Genomic DNA, 20571 nt, shown 5'->3' on the forward strand with positions numbered 1-20571 from the left:
TCGCTGTAGTGGACAATGGGTTAATAAATCTGTCCTGCAGAATTTATTCTTTGGACAGCATTGTATCATCTGCCATTGACATAATAGAACAGGATTTGCTAAAGTTACAACATGGTCAGTCTCAATTGCGTTTTATAATGCTACTAGGCTGGACATTGCAAAATCTCCGTTCAGGCTATGTGCCATGGCGTCTAATCAATACCACGTCATTGTTTACTGTCCTTAACCTTACAGATAAACAAATCTCTTTGGCACAAAGAGGAGCAGACTATACGGTGCTGAGCACTGAAAAACTAGAAAGATTACCATTGACAGTTTCTGAGAAACCTGTAGTTGAATGGATAATACATGGCACCATCTCAATACCAGTGCCGATTTTCCAATTTCAGTATTGTCTACAGAACATACCAGCAGGCCTGTATGAAAGGTTGGGTAAAGGATACATTAAGTCAACCTCGAATTTACCATATACACAGAAATGTTGGAGTGGGGGAAAGGAGGTATTTCTTAGTACAAAGAACTGTAAAAACTCACTAAGCGGTACACTTTTATGTAAAGGTATTTATTTACATGGAGCCTGCGAAGGTTCTTTAAATAACCTTTCTTGCCACATGCACGGTACTCCAGCAGCCGTGATAGAACCAATTTTTAGGCATCTTTCCAATGGGAGCTAAGTTATGCTCAACGATCACAGCTGTTGTGGCATGTTGCCAGTAAGAGCCTATCTGGTTAGTGTGTCAGCCAGGGTCACTTGTTGTATGCAAGTATTGTATCCAAAGAGTACTACAGACAGGGAGACGGCGTTATGCCCTTCACTGAATATCTCTCTATACGAATTGATACTTTAAGCAGAATGAAAGCCATTCTTTTACAAAAAACTGTGCCACTGACCTCGTCTAGAGAAACGTATGATCTGCAAGTTGCAAGGACTTCTGCAGAGATACATGCATTATTATCAACGTACTGCCCAGTACATTTCGCAGAAATGTTATGTCAAATCCTAAAAATGTCTGATACCAGTGGCATTGCACATGTATTTAAGATGATCTTTTCGGGACTCAGCATTTTTCCAAATTTCGTGCACTCTGTGTTCGGTGGTCTGCCTCTACTTTTGGGACTTGTAGCAGGAATTCTATTTTTATTTCTCCAGCTCCGATATGGCCAGTCCAGTCACCGACGATACCCAGACTACAATGGATGGGTTCTCCTGGCCATGCGGTATAGTGACCGGATTACACAGATTCTTGGCTTGGCTCGTTTAAGAGATCTGAATACCACTTGGTTTCTTTCATTCAGACCAATCTGGCAAGATTGCATTTTACCTGTTCTACGATCCCTGCTTTGCGGAGAAGAATGCGTGTGAGACATCTGTCTTACACTTCCATCAGCACTGCCAACGGATGTTGACGCCTTGCTAGGTCTGGTAATGCCTCATGCATCGTGTTGCCCCCAACGGCTGCCAATCCTGATGACGGCATTCATTGATATCTCACCAGAAAATCCAGCTCTTGGTGAGGTACGTGGAACAACAGGCACACAGGTACCATCTACATCGAATATTGCTAATGCGACTGGCGCAGACGGCAATGCTTCACATCTATGCACATTTGATCTACTTGATGAAGTAGTTCCACTTTCACCAACTATGGTAGACTGTTTCTTTGCCAGCTTAGATGACTTGATGTTTTCTCCCTACACAGAGAATAACTTTTGAAAGTGCACACAGTGTTCCATAAACTCTGAAATTCGGCCTTCGGTTTTTCAAAACAAACCCTCTAACTTGGGAACTCTATGTTTCTACAATCTACATTTGAAAACTTTTTTCTCTTCATCCCAGAATAGACCCTTTTCACTTGGCACAAAGTAATCTGCTTAAACTAGAACTATTCTTAGAGAACAAAAAATTCATTTGATACTTCCTATAGACAAATGTTGGCATTTTATAAATTATGCTATGGAATGGTCTCGACTGTTTTATTTCTGTAAATTTAGAGCCATTTCATAAATGTCATTTCATAATTCATTTAGATAGCATTCTTTAATGACAGCTATTGCTTGTAAAATGTGTGCAAGACAAATGCTCATGTATGTGTATAAACCATGTATAATGCATTTCATGTATTTTGGGTGGGATTATGAACACATGCTTTAGTTATGTTTTTTATGCTTATAGATTTAGTAATATTAGACATAATACGTGGAGTGGGTGTTGTATAGCGTTTTAGGACCCTAGTGTAATTTTCCAGATTCATGCCCTTATATAGATATAAAATACCGTATCCTTATATAGGCATAGAAATCATAACCATATTAAGACATAACTCAAGTAGTCCTAATACAGCTTGGCTACTTCCACCAGTTCCAAAAATCTACAACGATTTCTTGGAAAAACCCGCCTTTAGCAGTCAGGGACTTCCCCCTGCATGAATATTAAGTTATCCAAGAAATCAGAGTTTTCAGAGAATTAAGTCTCTGATGATGTTATTATGTCCAATCTTACGTCAAACTCGGCACCTTCAAGGTATAAATATGCCCACACTTGTCCAAACAAACACACGGTGGTTTGGAGCAGTTCGACTATCTACTTTTCCGACTCACCCTTCCCGAGCAAGTGCCTAAGGAAGCCGACCCTCCAGCTGACGCACTGAGAGACGCTGTACTTTCTCCTGCCGAGAAATCCAGCTCCAGTGTTTCCAGGCTACCCTTGCGGGTTGCTGGGAAATCGAGTCCTGAGAGAGAGATACAAGACATCCTACATTCTAAACCAAGGTACGGAGCGGATTAGACCCTAAGAAAATTCTTGGAATAGATTCTTGGCAACTAATACTAAAACTAGGCTACACCTCACTTACTTCTTCCCTTGTACTAGACCTAGGTTAGGTACATCAGGGTAGGCGTATTTTAGAAGCACCAGTTGAGTACTTTTAGTCATTTATCACTATGTATTTTATGCATTTTAGGTATCTTATGGCTTAGAAACCATATCATGCTTTTACAGTATTATTTTATAATACTCTTCGTATTATATGCTCTGTACTTTACAGCAAGTATTACGATTGCAGCAGTTCATTTCTTATGCTTGAGAAAGAAGACTGTTCAATAAATACCCTTTTATTGAAAACGCCCGTCTCTCTATTTCTCTGCACCTCTGGTGAAACAAAGCATGCACGATTGACTGAGTGAAATAACTATCTATTGTTTCTGCGACTCTAGAGATATATTTCTTATTCTTGGGGAACCAAGTGGTCATGTTTTAAGCGGTTGCCAGAAACTAATCCCTTCTTGTTTATTCAAGAAAGTTTCTAGTGACCTCTGAGCTAGCTGGCACACACAATTAAGCTTAGTATATTCGGTAGAGACCTAGTTGACTTCAGTCCTACGTCTAAACTACAGGATACACTATTCCAATGCGCAGAGCCTATTGGGAATATAGGAACTGAACTACACAACGCTGTGTACATACTGCGGATATTCAATAACCCAATAATGCTGAGAGGGCAATCTTTCTGTAACACTAATTCAAGTGGTAACATTGAGAGACCAAAAAAATTATAAGTTTAGATAAAATAAAACAACAAGGGGTGGAGGGATGCTGCTATAATCATTTGCCAGGCCTTGGTTCTGCATGTCAGGAAGTCCGGGGAAATGTGGTGGGGGTTTGATGAGATGCCCTTCGTCTTGCTTAAGGATGAAGGGAGAAGAGGGGTTTATTTAATTCCCTCTGCAGCCTTACCTAAAGGCCAGGGAGGGGAAAGCTTTTACCCACAGACCCCTAATACCTTGCCCAAGGGCATGGGAAATCTTAAGAATATTAAGTAACTCCTACCCTGCCCCATGAGTTGCTCAATGGCTAGAGGGTTTGGAAATGGTCACTGAACCAGCCTTAAGCACCAAAGGGTAGGGACTGGCAGGGCATGCCGCTTCTCTCACCCTTACTTGGCCATGGGTGGGTTAGGGAGGGTGAAGGATGACAAAATACCCACTCCTGGGCATTGCCCAAATGGACCGAATTGCTTCATTCAACACCCTTTCCCACACTGCCAAGGTGTGAGGGGCCCTTTAACACAACACCTTCTTGTCTTGCCCAGAGGTAAGGGTGGTTGCCCCATGGGCATTACCTAAGTGCGGGGAGAGAGTCCTCGGCTAGCAACTTTCACTTCACCTTCCAAAGGCAAGAGGGGATTCTAATACCTCATCTAGCCCCATTAGCCCAAGATTGGAAGTAATTATATTGCACAATGCACCTTTTTCTTTTAGCATCCAAAAAATGGAAGAATGTCATTCATATTAGCAGATCTCCACATACATATTGTTCTCGTAGCTACACTGACTTTGGAATCCCAGCAATACTGGATGCCTGTTCTGCAACAACCTTCTTGACGCACCCAACACTTTGCACCACAAGGTCAGTCCACACGCTAAGTGAGATACATCTTTCACCTTATTCTGCTAAGTAGTAGCATATACAGAATCTGTCACAAAGTTTGTGAAGCAGTAGGCAAGACAAAATGCAGAAAGATTGTGAGTAAAATGATGGCCTACCCACATCGGCACTGTGTTAGCAAGCAGTAATAGATGTGGGCAGAGCTTCTGAGGGAGACGTTATGTAATAAGTTGAATAAAAAAAAGCATTGCTCACCCTTAACGGGTGTGTTCACAGCAAACAAAACATTTGCGTAGGAGGCACACAACATTGCACAACAACCATAAATAAGATCCTAAACAAAACAAAATCCGAATCTCCCCACACAACAAATAAACCTTAGCTTTCGTCTGTTTCCCTGCCCGCTGTCAAGTGAGCAGGCAAACAGATGAATTGCTTTCACACAAGGGAGCTGCATGCTTAGCAGCTCCCTGGGTGTGAAAGAAACGCTGGCAACCGCAACAGTCAGGAGCCAACTGGGACAGCAGGAAATTGAGGCTCCCTCCACGGTACGGGGGAAGAGGAGAAAGAGACAAAATAAAGGTCAGAAAGGAGCAGAAAGAGACAGAATAAAGGTGAAAAACGATCAGAAAAGCAGAATAAAGGTCAGAAATGAACAGAAAGTCAGAACAGAGGTCAGCAATGAAAAGAAAGAGGCAAACCAACGGTCAGAAACAAGCAGAAAGAGGCAAAAAGAAAAGAGGCCAGCAACAAGCAGAAAGAGGCAAAATAGAGGCCAGATGTAAGAGGCAAAATAAAGGTCAGAAACGAGCAGAAAGATGCAAAATAAAGGACAGCAATGAGCAGAATGAGGCAAAACAGAGATCAGAAATGCGTAGAAAGAGGTAAAATCGAAGTTAGAAACAAGCAGCATGAGGCACAATAGTGGCCACAATGAGCAGAAAGAGGCAAAATAAAGTCCAGCAACGAGCAGAAAGAGGCAAAAGAGATCAGAAATTAGCCGAATGAGGTAGAATAAAGGTGAGAAACGCGCAGAAAGAGGCAAAATATAGGTCAGAAATGAAGAAAAAGAGAGAACAAATGTCAGCATCGAGCAGAAAAGCAATATAAATGTCAGAAATGAGCAAAAAGAGGCAAAATGTAGGTCAAAAAGAGGCAAAATAAAGGTCAATAAAGAGCAGAAAGAGACAAAATAAAGGTCAGGAAGAGGCAAAATAAAGTCCAGCAACGAGCAGAAAAAGGCAAAATAATGGTAAGAAGGGAGCAGAAAACAAGCAGAACCCACTCTGGCACGCACTGACAGAAGATGTCAGACACTCTCACATCGACTGACAGAATTACTCAATCTCTCTCACCCACTCACAGATTTACTAACTCATGCTGCGACTTATAGACCCACTCAGAGACTAATGCACCCACTCACTCACACACCCAGTGAGACACTTACGCACCCACTCGCAGACCCACTCAGACACTCAAGCAGCCACTCACAGACTGACACACTAAAGGAGGCACTCGCAAACCCACTTAGACAATCTCACACCCATTTACAGACCCACTCACTTAATCACCCAGTAAGATACTTATGCAGCCACTCCCAGGCTCACACATCCACTCACATACATCGAGAAACTCAGGCATGCAATCACACTCACTGAGACACTCAGCCACACACTCACTCTAAAAGGTTACAGTTGGGAAATTAAAAAACCTTAGAAGTTCACTTGTACAAAACCAAACGTTACAGGGACGTTATAGTTGGGCTCAGATTTCACTTGTACAAAACCAGTGAAATTCAGCAGTTAAAGTTATGAGCTAACTATAACTTAAGTCCCCGCAATGCACTGCTTATAACCCCACATATTATTACATCACTCATGACATAACGGATGCCATCATCCACAGAACCCCTCACACCCTAATGGAACCCGTCATACACGCACAGAACCCCTCATATACCCATTCACAGCAGGTGTGAACAAGCATGCTGTGCAAGCGAAACGCGTTATTGGATTAAACCATCATCTGATGAGTATACAAACTCTGGGTGATCGCTTTATTGAGCTGATCTTAAGAAATTACGTCCGGCGTTCTCCGACGGCTGTAGCGATCCTCTGCCAAGGGCAAGTAGAGACAGAAGTAGCAAAGCATCTCACGCATCACACACGCACACGCATCACACACGCACACGCATCACACACACACACCTCACACACGCACACGCATCACACACGCACACGCACACGCATATCACACCACACACACGCACACGCATATCACACCACACACACACACACACACACACACACACACACCTCAAATGTCTGCTATTCTATCAGTCTTTAAACGTAGTATTAGCACAGTGCCATCCACACACACAAAATGAAAAAAAAGGTTAAAGCTTAGTTGTTAGGAAAACTTTATTTTCCCTATAAAAACCAAACAAACTGCACAACCTTTAGAAGTTTTATAGTTATAAAGTTTTATAGTTATAACTTTCATTTACAATTCATACACAACCTTCAAATTAATATAAGTAACGCACCTCCATACAATTCAATTCAAAAAAATCTTTATTTCGGTAAGATTTTTACCATAAAAGACGATTAGAACATTCATTTAAAAGCTTTGTTTAAAAATAAAGATTTATGCAATATAAAATCGACATTGTCGTTCAGACAGAGTTCCTTATTGCAGTATCAAGTCCTTGGTGCATTAGGGTCAGTTGCCAGCCCTGAGACATTTCCTTCTCAGACACCAGATAGCACCCAAATATTTGGCCACTGCAAACACGATATGATCGGTCAGATTGGATTTCAATACTCTGTGAGCAGCCAAGCACCCCACAAATCCCAGATTTCTGCATATGGGAACTATCCATTTCTTGCGAATCTCTCGGTAAACCGGACAAAAAAAAGAGTATGTGGAGTTCAGATTCGTCAGATGTTCTACATGCTGGGCAAATGCTAGTTGGTTGATCACTCCATTTGCTTGTGAATGTTCGAATGGGGAGGGACCCATGTCTCCACTGCAGATATAGTTTCCTGAGCAAAGGGGGATGCAATTTATCTATAGTTTGCTCAAAGTTGTAAGTGTCCTTAAAGCATATAAACTAATCAGTCAATGAACCAGTTTTTTGGAGGTTGAAAAGTTCCATTAATTTGCTGTCGTGATATGCCTTAGCTAATTCCTTTTTAGGAATAAGTGGACAAGTAGCCAGAGGATCGGACCACATCTTCGAGAGTCCCAGACTCTCCAGTTCTGATTTAACAAATTGAATCCACTTAATTTTCCTCGCATTTGGCATGGCAAGCACCTCCTGTAATCCCTGTCTGTAGCTGGTCAGTTCTGGGGTTGCCCACAGCCTACGCCAATATTCCAGGGGGCGAAAAGCCAGTTCTCCGTCTAGCGGTCGTAACCCCAGGTCCAGCCTAAGGGGGACAAGGGGCGTACTAGGGGGGAGTCCTACAACCCTTCGAATAAATTTATTCTCCTCTTTCAGCAAATCTGATGTACCTACATGTCCCCAAAGTTCGCACCCATACATGGCAGCCCCCCTTGCCTGTATCTTGTAGATCTCTATCGGAGGGCCTATGGCCCTGATTGATGATTTGTTATTTGCCAGAAGATTCATGATGCCCCCCGAGTATTGAGTCAATTTAAGGAGGGCTTTCTCCTGATGCGTGTTCCAGGACAGTCTGTCATTTAGCATGACACCAAGGTACTCAAAAGTTTTCACCCTCTCAAGGCTAGTGTGTCCAATTTTAGGGTTGAAACGGAATTTCGATGGGGGGTTGAAGACCATGAATTTGGTCTTTAAGGTGTTAATTTCTAGACCATGGTCCTCACAAAAGTCCGTAAAACCATCAAGGACTCGCTGGATGCCCATTGCAGATTTTGAAAGCAGCAGGGTGTCATCGGCGAACATGACAGCCGGCACCCTTACACCAGCCAATTTGGGAGCGTCAGAGTTGGCGACCCCGTTTAGGTGAGAGATAACCCCGTTGACATAGAGGCAAAACAGGGTCGGAGCACCTCCATACAAACTCTTTTCATCTTGCTAAACAGACAACACTCGCTATAGCTCACCACACTATAATGCGCTGTGCTGTGACAAAGGATGTCATTTGAGATGTTATAAGTGTTGTTATGAATGCTATGATTTTACATGCTATGACTGATGTAGCATGTGAGGGTATAACCAGTGCATTGAAAAGGCCTGGCTTATAGTTTACGCAGTGTGGTGAGTGAGGTGACAAGATTGTGTTCGGAGGTGCGTCACTTTTAATAATTTGAAGGTGGTTCATAAATTATAAACTGAGATTAAAATGATAACTTTACCATTTTTATTATTTTCGTATTTTAAGTTGAGTTTGTATAGAAAGAAGAAATAAATGCCCCCTGCTTGCTGTATCACTGTGTTCAAGCCAGCCTGGCTGATGAGGGGTGTTTCCCCGAAACTGGTCCCAGGATGCTTGTTTCAGGTCCAGGGAGGACCCAGCTTGGCATTTCGGGCTGGACTGTTCCAATGAGGAACAGGGTTAAGACTGATTTGCATATGGCTGGGTCCAAACTGGGGTGGCGTAGTGAGCCAAAGAACAATGAATTTAATCCAGATCTCTTGAGTGGGTTGAATGTTTGATTCATTCAGCATTCCATCCATCATCTGTTGCCACAACACAATTATATAGTAGAGTGGCATATTGTGGAGTTGAGTGCCATTCAGTGTAGTACAGTGTTGTAGAGTGGAGTTGCCTAGAGCGGAGTTGAGTAGAGTATGGAGCAGAGTGGGATAAAGTGTACTTACCTGTAACTATAGTTCTCCAGTATTGGAAGCTTTCATAGATTCACATGCCACCCACCCTCCTCCCCGGGGGAAGCTCACCTTATTTACCGCAGCATAATATATTTAGCACTTGTAATGAGCTTCTCTCTGGAGTGTTCTAGAGGCTGATTGGTTGGGGCATAACTTTGGTTCCTTTTTTATTACTGACTATGATAGGTCAATAAACTAAGAGGCCTAAGCCTTTCTAGTCTTTTCCTATCAGTGTACTATGACTACTCCTAAGTCTAATACTACTATTTTAAGTACCGGGGACTCCCATCATTACAACAGGGAATGATTCAAGCGTGTGAATCTATGGAAGTTCCAATACTGGAGTAAACAATAGATTGGGATGCTGCTGGAGTGATTACCATGGATGAGAGAAATTCACATATTACTCTGTAATCAGAGCACCACAACTAAATTGCTCCTGGCTGATCAAACACAAGAAGAGGGAGGAAAGCAATCAAATCAAGAGCACACACCAGAAATGAACAACAAGGTCCTCCCACTTATAGTATATGATATATTTTGGAAACTAGGTTTGCCAACAGACAGTTAAGGCTGTCCATATCAGAGGCCTAAAAATTACGATTGTGAGCACCTCAGATGCACTTGCAGAGGTGGGGGCACACATTACCACAAAGGGAAGAATAACATATGCAATGTAAAAGACAAGCAAGGAAAAATACCTTACAGGATCATTTAAGATAGTGACACTGCCAAATAAAATCAACTTCACAAATTACTAACAGCAGCAACACCCTAGCAATGACATGCTAGAGGTCCCACTCTAAAAGAAAAACTAAATGAAGCAGTAGGTTTTGTGGGGCCAAAACATTCAACCAGAAGAACAAGTTACTTACCTTCTTTAACACTTCTGGTAGTTTTGTCAGTTAACGCATCTCTTCCAGGTTGGATCTGAATAATTAAAGTAGTTCTCCTGTGCCGACAGGCGACAACTAGGAGAACCACTCAGAACATGACATCATGGAGCGATATAAGGTGCTGCATCAGCGTACTGACGTCAGATCCTTGTCCTTTTTGCACACCTTTTGAGGCTGATCAGATTGACTCAAATTACAATGTACCAAACCTACTTGAGGCCTTATTAAATGTTACATAAGCACTACTTAGAAAGGGGAGGTACGCAGGAACAATGAAGAACCTGCAGATAGGTACAATATCTAAGAGAAATATTGTTACCAAAGATGAATAACTTGTTCTGATGGACACTTCTACCTGTAGATTCCTCACCTCTTGGATCAATACCCAATTGGTACCTTTCAAGTGGTGGGTCAGGGAACACAGTCAAAGTAGTAAGTATTGCAATGTAGATCTGTCAGAATGGCCAACCCTGCAGACTTCTGAATCTTGGCAATCATGCCTGGTAAAAGTATGGCGCGAAGACCACATTCTAAAGCAACGGACATAAGGGAAAGAAACAACCTTGAATGATGCAGAAGAAGCCAAAAGAGTCTAAAACAAGGGGCATCATCTTGAAAACCAATGTGTGGGATCAAGTCTATGAACAGTTCGATCAACAGTACGTGTACCTTCTGAGGGCTGGTCATCTGAAGTGAGAGGGAACAGGAGAAATGGAATGAGACCTGTTATGGAAGAAGCAGGTTGCAACCTTGTCTGACAATTTGGAAAATACTAAGGTCCATGGTGATGGACTACCAGTGTGATAAATGAAAAATACACCATCCTCTCTACAGGTTGCACAGTCTCCATAAAGAACGAGTTATATCAGACTTTCAACAGATTTATGGAAGGAGTCAGGAAGGAGGAGGAACAGATTTGGAGCGATCATATCATCTTGAGGTCTGAAAGAAATCATTGGGCTGCTCCATGGCCTGTGAAGGCCAGGGATTCCGAAAAGGCAGGTCACTGGTTTATCATCCGAACATAAGGTACCGATGGTGAAACTGTTGAGCAGTGGAATCCAGTCCCAAGGACTGAGCCAAAGCCAGATCCTTTTTTTGAAGCACTTCAATGCCAGGTCGGTCTTCTCACCAAAGAGGTGTGTGTGCTCTATCATAAGGCATGTCAAAAGGTAGGAATGGATATCACCCCAAAAAATGGTGGAATGCATCACGTTCCTTATGACTGTAAAAGCACCTTCTTCCACATTCCTCGCCTCCAGCTCTTTTCAGGCAGCAATAAAAATGGCAAGATATCTCTAGTGATTACCAGGCCTGCTGGAAAGAGATCAGAGTTTTGTTTAGTGCTGTTTTAACTCATCTTAAGTAGCGCACATACGGTTAATATGCCTGCTGCAAAGATAGTATACTATGCAGATCACTAAGTGCATATAATGTAGCTAGTTCAGTGAGTTAGTGCTTTTGTCAGAGAGATCCTAATATAACTATTATCTTTAAAGAGCTGCAACCACTGTTACGTTTTAAATTCTGAGTTTATGCTTCTCCAGATCAAGCACTCAAACAATACAGTCTACCAGTATGAATGATATGTGAATCCCACACCTTGTATTCCTGTTTTATGTAACATTTCTAATAGGCTGATGTACACATGTATGAATCATTGTCTCTGTATAATGTGTGTGTGATGTAAAGTGCTCTGGCATCCTACATTGGAATGAGTGGTTTTATGAAACAAAATAAATGATCATGAGAGATAGTTATGGAAACTTAAAGGGCACTGTTAAAGGGTACTGGTGAGGAAATCCACAGAGAAAGAGGTGATTGGGGGACGTAACACCAGCATTGTCACATAGGGCACCACCAGCTCTAAAGCTGACCCTGAGTGAGAGACTAGGCTTGAAACTAAGATCAATGTGTCTGGTAGCACTAGAAATGTACTGTCAACATGATAGGAACTTCAATCGTTAAATAAACAAACACTTTAAATACCATGAGTACACAGGTTAGGTATCATTCTATATGTATATTACAGTGAATTTGCAAATGTGCAGCATGCCAATTTCAAAAGTCTTTTCAGCTTGTACAGTATATAACAGTAGATACAAATGGCTATCAACCTTTCGAGTCTTTTCAAAGGTTTCAGATCAGTGGATTTGCATCTGCTATACAATCTGGCCGATGACCAATATTTTGCAATAAGAGAGGATTACTCGATAGCGGAGAACCAAATAAACTATCCGAATTAATATTTTGCACAGTTGAATAAAAAGCTTCAGACGTATTTTTCCAGGTTTGCTCCTTTGATCTTTTATAGAACACAGACTTTACAAACGTACCAACTAAAGAGAAAGGTAGAAGTTACTTTTCTTTGAGTCACGTCTTACTAGGTTATTCTTACACATTGATATTTTCGTCTCATGGAGTATTAACTATAAAGGATTTAGGGAACACTAACCGCTACAGAAGAAAATTAAAATGATTGCATTAGTCTCACAAAAATTAAGTTTTACCAAATTAAAAATCATCCACCATGAACTAGGACTACATTTAATAAACTGAAGTAAACCTATTTACATTTTTTGCAGCTCTGCAGAGCATGCTTTTCAATGACGTCTTATTTCCCCAAGCCTCAAGGTATGATTAGAAGGCACCTCTAAAAATATAACCCTATACAACAGGAGTCAGATGCACCATTTCATAGGGAAACAACATACATGTACAGCGAGTACATACCTGAACCCCTCCATTGCAATGTTCTGAAGTCAGGATGAGTCCAGGGAGGTTACTGGGCAAGTCCAGGCGTCTAAAGTACCACACAAGGTTCCAGAAAATGATTGGATGCTGATTGATGAAAGTGGATGAGTGTATCACCTGATCACCCTCATTCTCCAGCAGAGATTCAAGTTCCTTATGTAATACCAGAGGACTCAAATAGGGCACTGACACTGGAAGAGGATTATGCCGCTTTTCCAAAGGGTCCTGAAAAAGTATAACAAAAAACTTTTTTTTTTTTTTTAAATGTAGCCAAAATATTGCTTATAATGTTTATTGTATTGAAATCTCGACACATAATCATGCAACCATCTGACACAGTCTTTTTAATCACTGGCAAATTATAGTCCTGCCATAATATTGTAAATGTAAGTCAGGAATGTCGAATTTCTGACACCCAACACTTAGGATATATTCTTTGGGGTAAAGGGCAACATGTTGTCCTATTTATTTTGCCAACTGGACAAGTAGGATCAACCCCTGAATCACAAATCCGTTTGCTGCCAGTTTACAGCACATTATGTATCTGTGAAAGAGGACTGTCTGCCACTAAAGGCAAGATATGAATCACTTTGTACAAGTTTTTCAAATTGATATATATATGCTTCATTAATACTAAAGACTTTACATTTGGCACAAGCGCTCCAAGGAAATGCAGAGAGCTCAGCTTGCATTACTGGCGACAGATCCAGTATAGAAATGAGTAGACATGCATGCAAAATGCTAACAATTGAGGTAATTTATAACGCTCCTTAATTTTAAGCAAACTACACGTTTAAGCATGAAAGCAAGATTGTTGATTCTTTGCTTTCAAAATACAATGTACACAATAAGTAGATCTTGAGAAAAAAGTTTTGCTAAACTATTCTGCAACTTTAAATACAATTTCTTTGGGGTTTAATTTAGCAAAACATTTTTGATGCAGGCCAAAATAAAAAAGATGAAAAATGGAGAAGAACTGTAAAAGCATTAAATAGAATGTTATGGACAACATGAAAATAAATGTGGGCTCGAGTCTTATATAAAAGAAAAAAAGTCGATAAAAGTGTTTCTGCAAGTACGTGCCCTTTCCAACGTAGAAATCCAAGAGTTTACAGAAGCAGTCTTTGATGCCGCATTCCTAACCAACGATTGTGAATTCTATGATCGAACAAGCAAATATACATCTGTATATTTGCTGATGCGATAATCAGCTTAGGGATTGCAAACTCACTTTCCCAATGCTCCCTTTTTCTCACCTGGGAAAAAAAGTTGTATTCTTGAACTTGTCAGAAATAATTAAGAGCCTAGTTTGCATCCAAATCCTGATAAACAAGTTACTTACCTTTGATAATGCTCTTTTTGGTGCAAGTTCGATTTCTGGTGTAACTCCATTTAACTGCAGATTCCTCACTTTGTGAATACCCCTAGGCACCAGACTGGATCCAGAGATTTCTCAGCAATTCTGGTGCACACCAAGGGGTGGCAAAACACACAAGGTGATGGACGGAATGTTGCACATTGGCAAAACATTCACCCCCAGTCACAGATCTGGGTTTAATCCATCGTTATTTTGCTCACCACGCCACCCCAGTTCAGACATGGCCATATGCAAATCAGTCTTGACCCTGTGTCTCATGGGAACAGTCCAGCCCGAACTGCCAAGCCATGTCTTCCCTGGACCGGAATCAAGCATCCTAGGACTAGTTTCTAGCTATCAGCCGTCATCAGCCAGGATAGCTTGACTCCAGTGGCGTAGTGAGCACGGGACCCACATCTGGGCATACCCTTCCCACATAGGGCAACAGCAAAACACACAAGGTGATGCCCATCAACTGTTGTTTTTGCAATTGTCACCCCGAGTGGGACGGGTATGCTCAGACATGAGTCCTGTGCTCTCCATGCCACTGGAATCAAACTATCCTGGCTGATGAGGGCTGAAAGCCCGAAACTGGTCCTAGGATGCTTGTTTCCAGTCCAGGGAGGACCTGGCTTGGCAGGTCGGGCTGGACTGGACTGTTCCCATGGGGCACAGGGTCAAGACTGATTTGCATATGGCTGGGTTCAAACTGGAATAGCATGTTGAGCAAAAAAACGATGGATTTAGGCCCATATCTCTGTACTGGGGTGAATGTATGACATTGTTCTGCATTCTGTCCATCAACTGTTGTTTTTGCATTCACCTGTAGGTGGCGCCATGCGGCACCATGCTGACTTAATCACTCTCCGAAAATGGCACTTCAGTCACATGCAGCTGCCATGCCTGGACACTGACGTCAGTTTCTTTCTTGACTTCGTATACACTGTCGGACTCAATGCCAATATTAAACAGTGTGCAGATGTCTAATTCAGGATAGCTGGGTCTTAGCTAGAGACCAGAGTCCTCTAAGCTTCACCTCTTGTGATGGCCTCCCCAACCCAGCAAAGATGCATTTGCCATGAAAGACAGCTCTGGATAAGGTAGGGAAAGGGGTCTGCCACTGGACCAATTTTGGTCTACCACCCACCACTGTAGATCTTTTGCCCTCTCCTCCAATACCTGTATGGAATCTGATATGTTTGCTTGGTGCTGAGCACACAAATTTCAGATCCCAGTGTAGAGCCTGCATGTGACACCTGGGTTAGCCTATTAGCATGATGCAAGAAGTCAAGAAGTCAAGAAGTCACACTCTCAAAGACCAAGAGCAAAGGCTGAAACATCAGGATCATAGCCTGAAAGTCCCAGACTCACTGAAGAGGAGGGAAGGCTTGATGTGCAACAATAACTACCATCACTTTTGTGAACACCTAAGGGGCTATGGTAAGGCAGAATCGGAGCACAGAGAACTGAACATGCTCATGGCACACTTGGAACCTAGGGTAACGTTTGTCGGACTAAAGGAAGGGCACATGCAAACGGCCATCCGGAGTATCCAATGCTACAGAACTTGGACCAGGGTGAGCATCCTGACCTTGCTATTTTTTGAGTAAGACGTTCAACGGGCAAACGTCTAAAATAGGGTGAATTCGTTTGTCATTCTTCAGCACCAAAAAAACCAAGAGTAGCATCCAGTCCCTATTTATGATGGCAGTATGCTCTCAGTGACAAGAGGTTCTCTGGAAGTTGATGTAGGGTCGGTGGCATATGTGGAGCGATGAACCAGAAACGTAGAACTTGTCCGCCCTGAACAATTTGAAGCATCCACCTGTCCAATGTGATGCTTTGCCACCTGCAGAGGTAATAATTTATTCTGGTATAAGTTATTGTGCCTTCAACATATTAACAATGTGCTGCCGTCAATGAGCTAAAGGAGTTTGAGGGCCGCAGCACCCTGACAGCCTGGTTGTTGTCCGCCAGATTCCAGCTCTCTACCTCAAAAGGATTGAAAGGCAAGGAAATGCGCTTTGGCTCTGCTTTCTGTGAAGCGTTTAAGGGCTGAATAAGCTTTATTCTCAAAGAGACTGGTGCCATCAAATGGCCAGGACATTATTGGAAAACCCTGTGGATCGCATCGAACCAATCAGTGGTGTTCAGCCTCAATCTGATTACATTTTGCAGAGCCTTGTCGGACGAGTTACTTACCTTCGATAACGATTTATCTGGTAGAGAGACAGTCTAGCCTCAGATTCCTTAACTTAGAATATCCCCAGGCATCAGACTGGATCCGGGAAACTTTCCACAGCAGCACCTCTGAGCGCCGGGGGCGGCGCCGCACAGCTCCGCCCTGACATCATCCATGGACGGGACGTCAGCAGAGCAAAATAAGCCCCTCCCGTCGCGCTGTCAGCTTTCGTTGGAGAAACCTTTCCACGCCACAACGCGAAGCCACCACCAAAAACTGTGAGAGTATGGGAACAGTGTGCGAAAAAAGATGAAAAAGAAAAGAATGTGAATGGTGAGAAGCACCATAAATAACAGTGCCAGACACTGAATACTGAAAATTATTGAAGGGAAAGAGCAGAGTACCGCTCTGAGAAGCAACCCCGTAAAAGCGAAGGCTAACCCTCCCCAGAGACAGAAGAAGATGTGAAAAAACATCATGGCAGACGACAGAAAGTCTGCAACCACAATATATATAACTGTTGTGAGAAAGTGGCTCTATATATACTGGACTAGAAGGAAGTACAGTGTGTATAGAGTCCACCAACCCCAGAGGTATAACAGAGGTTAAAGTCAGAACTGACCTTACTCCCCAAAGTGGTAGCTTGGTCGAGCAGTAAGGCAGTACCAGAGGACAGTGTAAAGCATTTGTTGTACACACTCAGCAAAAGGTTTCACACACTCAAGAACTGAACTCCAGCCAATTGTTGTTATATCCTCAGATATTGTTGTTTTATTTTTTAGAAACAACAGTTATAAAAATATACTTTTCAAGGTACGAGTACTCTCATGTAAATACTTTGCAGAGGAGCAATAAGTTTGTACACACAATAATTACAGGATAGATAATAAGCAACACAGTTCTGAAACACACTCTAGCATTGAGCTCAATGAGTTTTTCATAGGAAAGTACAGTTGATTACTTTATGGATTGCTTTGGTAGTTCCAGGACTAGATCTTAGATTCAGTCCTGGGGTCTAAGCTGAAACCAGATTACCGAAAACGTTTTAGTTACTGTGATGAATTTTCCTGAATATAAAGCTGTTTTAAAAGTTCACACTTAGAAACTTTTCAAGGTGATTCTGACAATGTTGTCCAATGGGACGAAATTCAGGTTACAGGTAAAGTACGATCGCGTTACTTTTGTAACCCAGCACTAGTCTCCTACGGCCAGCACTGGGGGCTTAACTCAAAACAGGTAGGTAATTGCGTTTCAGTATTACGTACGATTTTTAAAGAATATTTGCAGTTTTCAAAAGTAGACACTCAGAAAAAACTTTCATAGAAAAGCAGACAATGGGTCCCTATGGAGAAAATACAGGTTACTAGTAAACCCGCTAGGGATTACTTTTGCGGTTCAGTGCTGGGCTGAAAGGTACAGTACTGACTTCTCTCCTGATCACAGGTGAGTATTTTCGAATTCGGACATTGGCTGATTTTATAGGAATATTTTCAGTTTTCAAAACTTCACACTTAGAAAATGTTTGTGTCAAAATGGGTCAATGTCATCCAACGGCAGGTATGAGAATTACCGGTTTCCAGGTGAGTACTTAGTTGGTGAAGTTAGGGCTCTGGGCGTAGACTCAGGGGTCCTCCAGGGTCAGGTGAGTACAGTTAGTTCAGTCCCAGCGGCACAGGGCCGGCCAGGCGCAGACGTAGGTAGGCCCAATGTTATCCAGTGAGGGAAGGGGGACCTTCGGTTGGTGGCGGCTGGCTAGCATGCCACGTGGGTCTGGGAGCTGGGCTCCTGGTCACTTGCTCAGGGCAAGGGGGGAAGTAAGATAGGACAGAGAGGTCACAGCCAGCGGCACTCGGGCGGCTGGGTGCAGGGTGCTTTTGAGCCGCTGGCGCTCAATGTTATCCAATGAGGATCTTGACAAAGAAACAAAGGCTGCAGGCTCAGGGACGGTAACTCTCCAGGGGCGACCAGCACTTCGAGAGGTAAGTTGGGATCTTGGAGCACAGGTAGGTACCCCAAAGGGAGGCACAGGTGGCCACGGGGCGCCGGGTGCAGGGGTGTCTTTGGGGGTCGGAAAAGCTTACCCTCGGCTGGTCGCGGTGGCCCCTGGTTCTGAGTCTGCAGGCGTCGGCTGGTTTGTCGAGGAGGGTCTTTGGGCACTGGACTTTGTGTCCCAGTCGCCGGTGGGACATCCTCCTGGTCTTGGTTCGGGTTGGCCTGGCCCGGGCTCGGCTGGTGCAGAGTGGGCTGGTCCGGAGCTTCTTGGTGGGCACCAGGTGGGTTGTTGCAGCAGAGCCTCTGCTGATGGGAGTCCCAATCTTCGAGAGGGTCAAGGCAGGCAGGTCCTCTGGGTGTCCCAAGGTTGCTGTTCGCGGAGGTTGATGGGATTAGGCAGGAGCAGGTTCCAGGATCAACAGGCGGGTAGGGCTGGGGCCAAGTCAGTTGTTGTTGTCCTGTTGTTGGCAGCTGCGCGGTGGGTCGTCTTCTTCTTGATCTTCTTTTGGTTAACGGGATCTGAGGAAGGAAGGTTCAGGGAGCCCCTAAATACTAAATATAGGGGCGTTACCGGTAGGGCAAGGGCAGGGACCAATGGGTCCCTGTCCTGGGGTGAGGACACCCCCTAGCCTGCTCCTCTCCTGTGGGAGGGGGGGCAGGAGCCTAGCTGGGATTGGGCAGGGCTCCCCATTTACAAGATGGCCGGAGCCCGGGGTCGTGCTTCACCTCGCCTCCTCCACCTGAGGGGTGGGGTTGGCAAAGGTTGGCACACCCTCCTTCCTGACGTAGTTTTTCCCGCCAGTCTTCCCGCCAGTGTGGGGGTAGAACGGGTGGGGGGCCAGTTGATGGGTACAGCAAATGGTTTGGAGAAGCTCTCAGAGGCGGTATGCCTTTGAAGCTTCCCCCTGTCCATCCTGGGGAAGGAGACATATCACCTCGCCCAGGATGTGCATTGTTGCATGCCCAGGAGAGCGGGGGTCTCTCTACCCAGGGGTCCAGCAGCATGTCTGCTGTGTGGCAGCCACTCAGCCTAGACGTGGATTGTAGGTTCGTGTTTTGGAGGGCATCTCTAAGATGCCCTCTCGTGCATTTTACATGAAATCCCACACTGGCATCAGTGCGGGTTTAATGTGCTGAGAAGTTTGGTACCAAACTTGTCAGTCTTCAGTGTAGCCATTATGGTGCTGTGGAGTTCGTAATGACGACCTCCCAGCACCATATACTCTTAAATGGCATTACTGCACTTACAGTGCCAAGGAATGGCCCTGGGTATTGTAGGGGCACAGGGCTCATGCCCCTGTGCCCTCACCTCTGGCATAGGGCACCCAGCTAGAGGGGTGACTGAAGTATGCCAGGGCAGTGGGTTCTGTGGGTATGGCACACAGGGATGTGTGCCATGTCGACTCTTGTTTTAGTTCTGTACTTAGGCACTCAGCCTGCAAAGGCAGTGTGTGGGTGCCAGGGTACAGGGCCCCTGAGGGGGGCACAATAAGTGATGCAGCCCTCAGGGGTCTCATCTGGTCACCATGCCTTGGGTACCTAGGGTACCATTTACTAGGGACTGACAGGTGGCCAGAGGTGCCAATTGGGTATTTTGTTTCAGCATAGCTTTTCTCTTTAGGGAAGGCACACAGGCCCTGGGTACCCGATTGGCAGGGACCCAGGGCACACTCAGTCAAGCACATTAGCAGTTCAGAAAAAAGTGGGGGCATACCAAGGCAAGAAAGATGGCACTTTCTCACAATTGTGACGGGCAACAAGTCAGAAATAGGGGAGCAATGGCAATCCACCATAATTCGGCACCAGAAAGGAACGCTGTATTCCTTGTAAGAGACCTATAGACTGAAGCAGAGCCAATAGACTTCAAATCAAGGGACCGCCGGGGAGGTAAAGACCCCAAGGCGACTGAGAAAAGGGTGGTAGACCCCACAGTGGATGACCCAGGTGGTAGGGATGTAAAAGGACACATGACACATGAGTTTACCTGTCAACAATGAGAAAGGGTGTAGCGCAAGTAAAACAGAATGAAGCATCCTGGAGAGGAGTGAAAGAGGTCACCCCGCAGAAAGACAAAGCCACCCGGAGGGAGATGATGCAGAAAACTCAACCTGAAAAGGTCCTCGCAGAACGAGGAGGATGGGTGGGCGTTAATGAATCTGCGGCTAGACTGTGTCTCTACCAGATACATTG

General features: G+C 43.9%; 1 protein-coding gene across 1 annotated transcript in view; it reads right to left on the reverse strand.

The window, feature by feature from the left end:
- The window catches only part of DENND4C (DENN domain containing 4C), a 1285018-nt gene that overhangs the window by 157872 nt on the left and 1106575 nt on the right, over nucleotides 1-20571 (reverse strand). Inside the window, exon 31 of the mRNA XM_078675962.1 lies at nucleotides 12830-13075. Coding sequence (XP_078532088.1) covers nucleotides 12830-13075 — 246 coding nt within the window. The remainder of the gene's footprint in view (nucleotides 1-12829; nucleotides 13076-20571) is intronic.

The sequence above is a fragment of the Lissotriton helveticus genome, chromosome 2_1 (assembly GCF_964261635.1).
Source record: "Lissotriton helveticus chromosome 2_1, aLisHel1.1, whole genome shotgun sequence".
In the NCBI taxonomy this organism is placed as follows: Eukaryota; Metazoa; Chordata; class Amphibia; order Caudata; family Salamandridae; genus Lissotriton; species Lissotriton helveticus.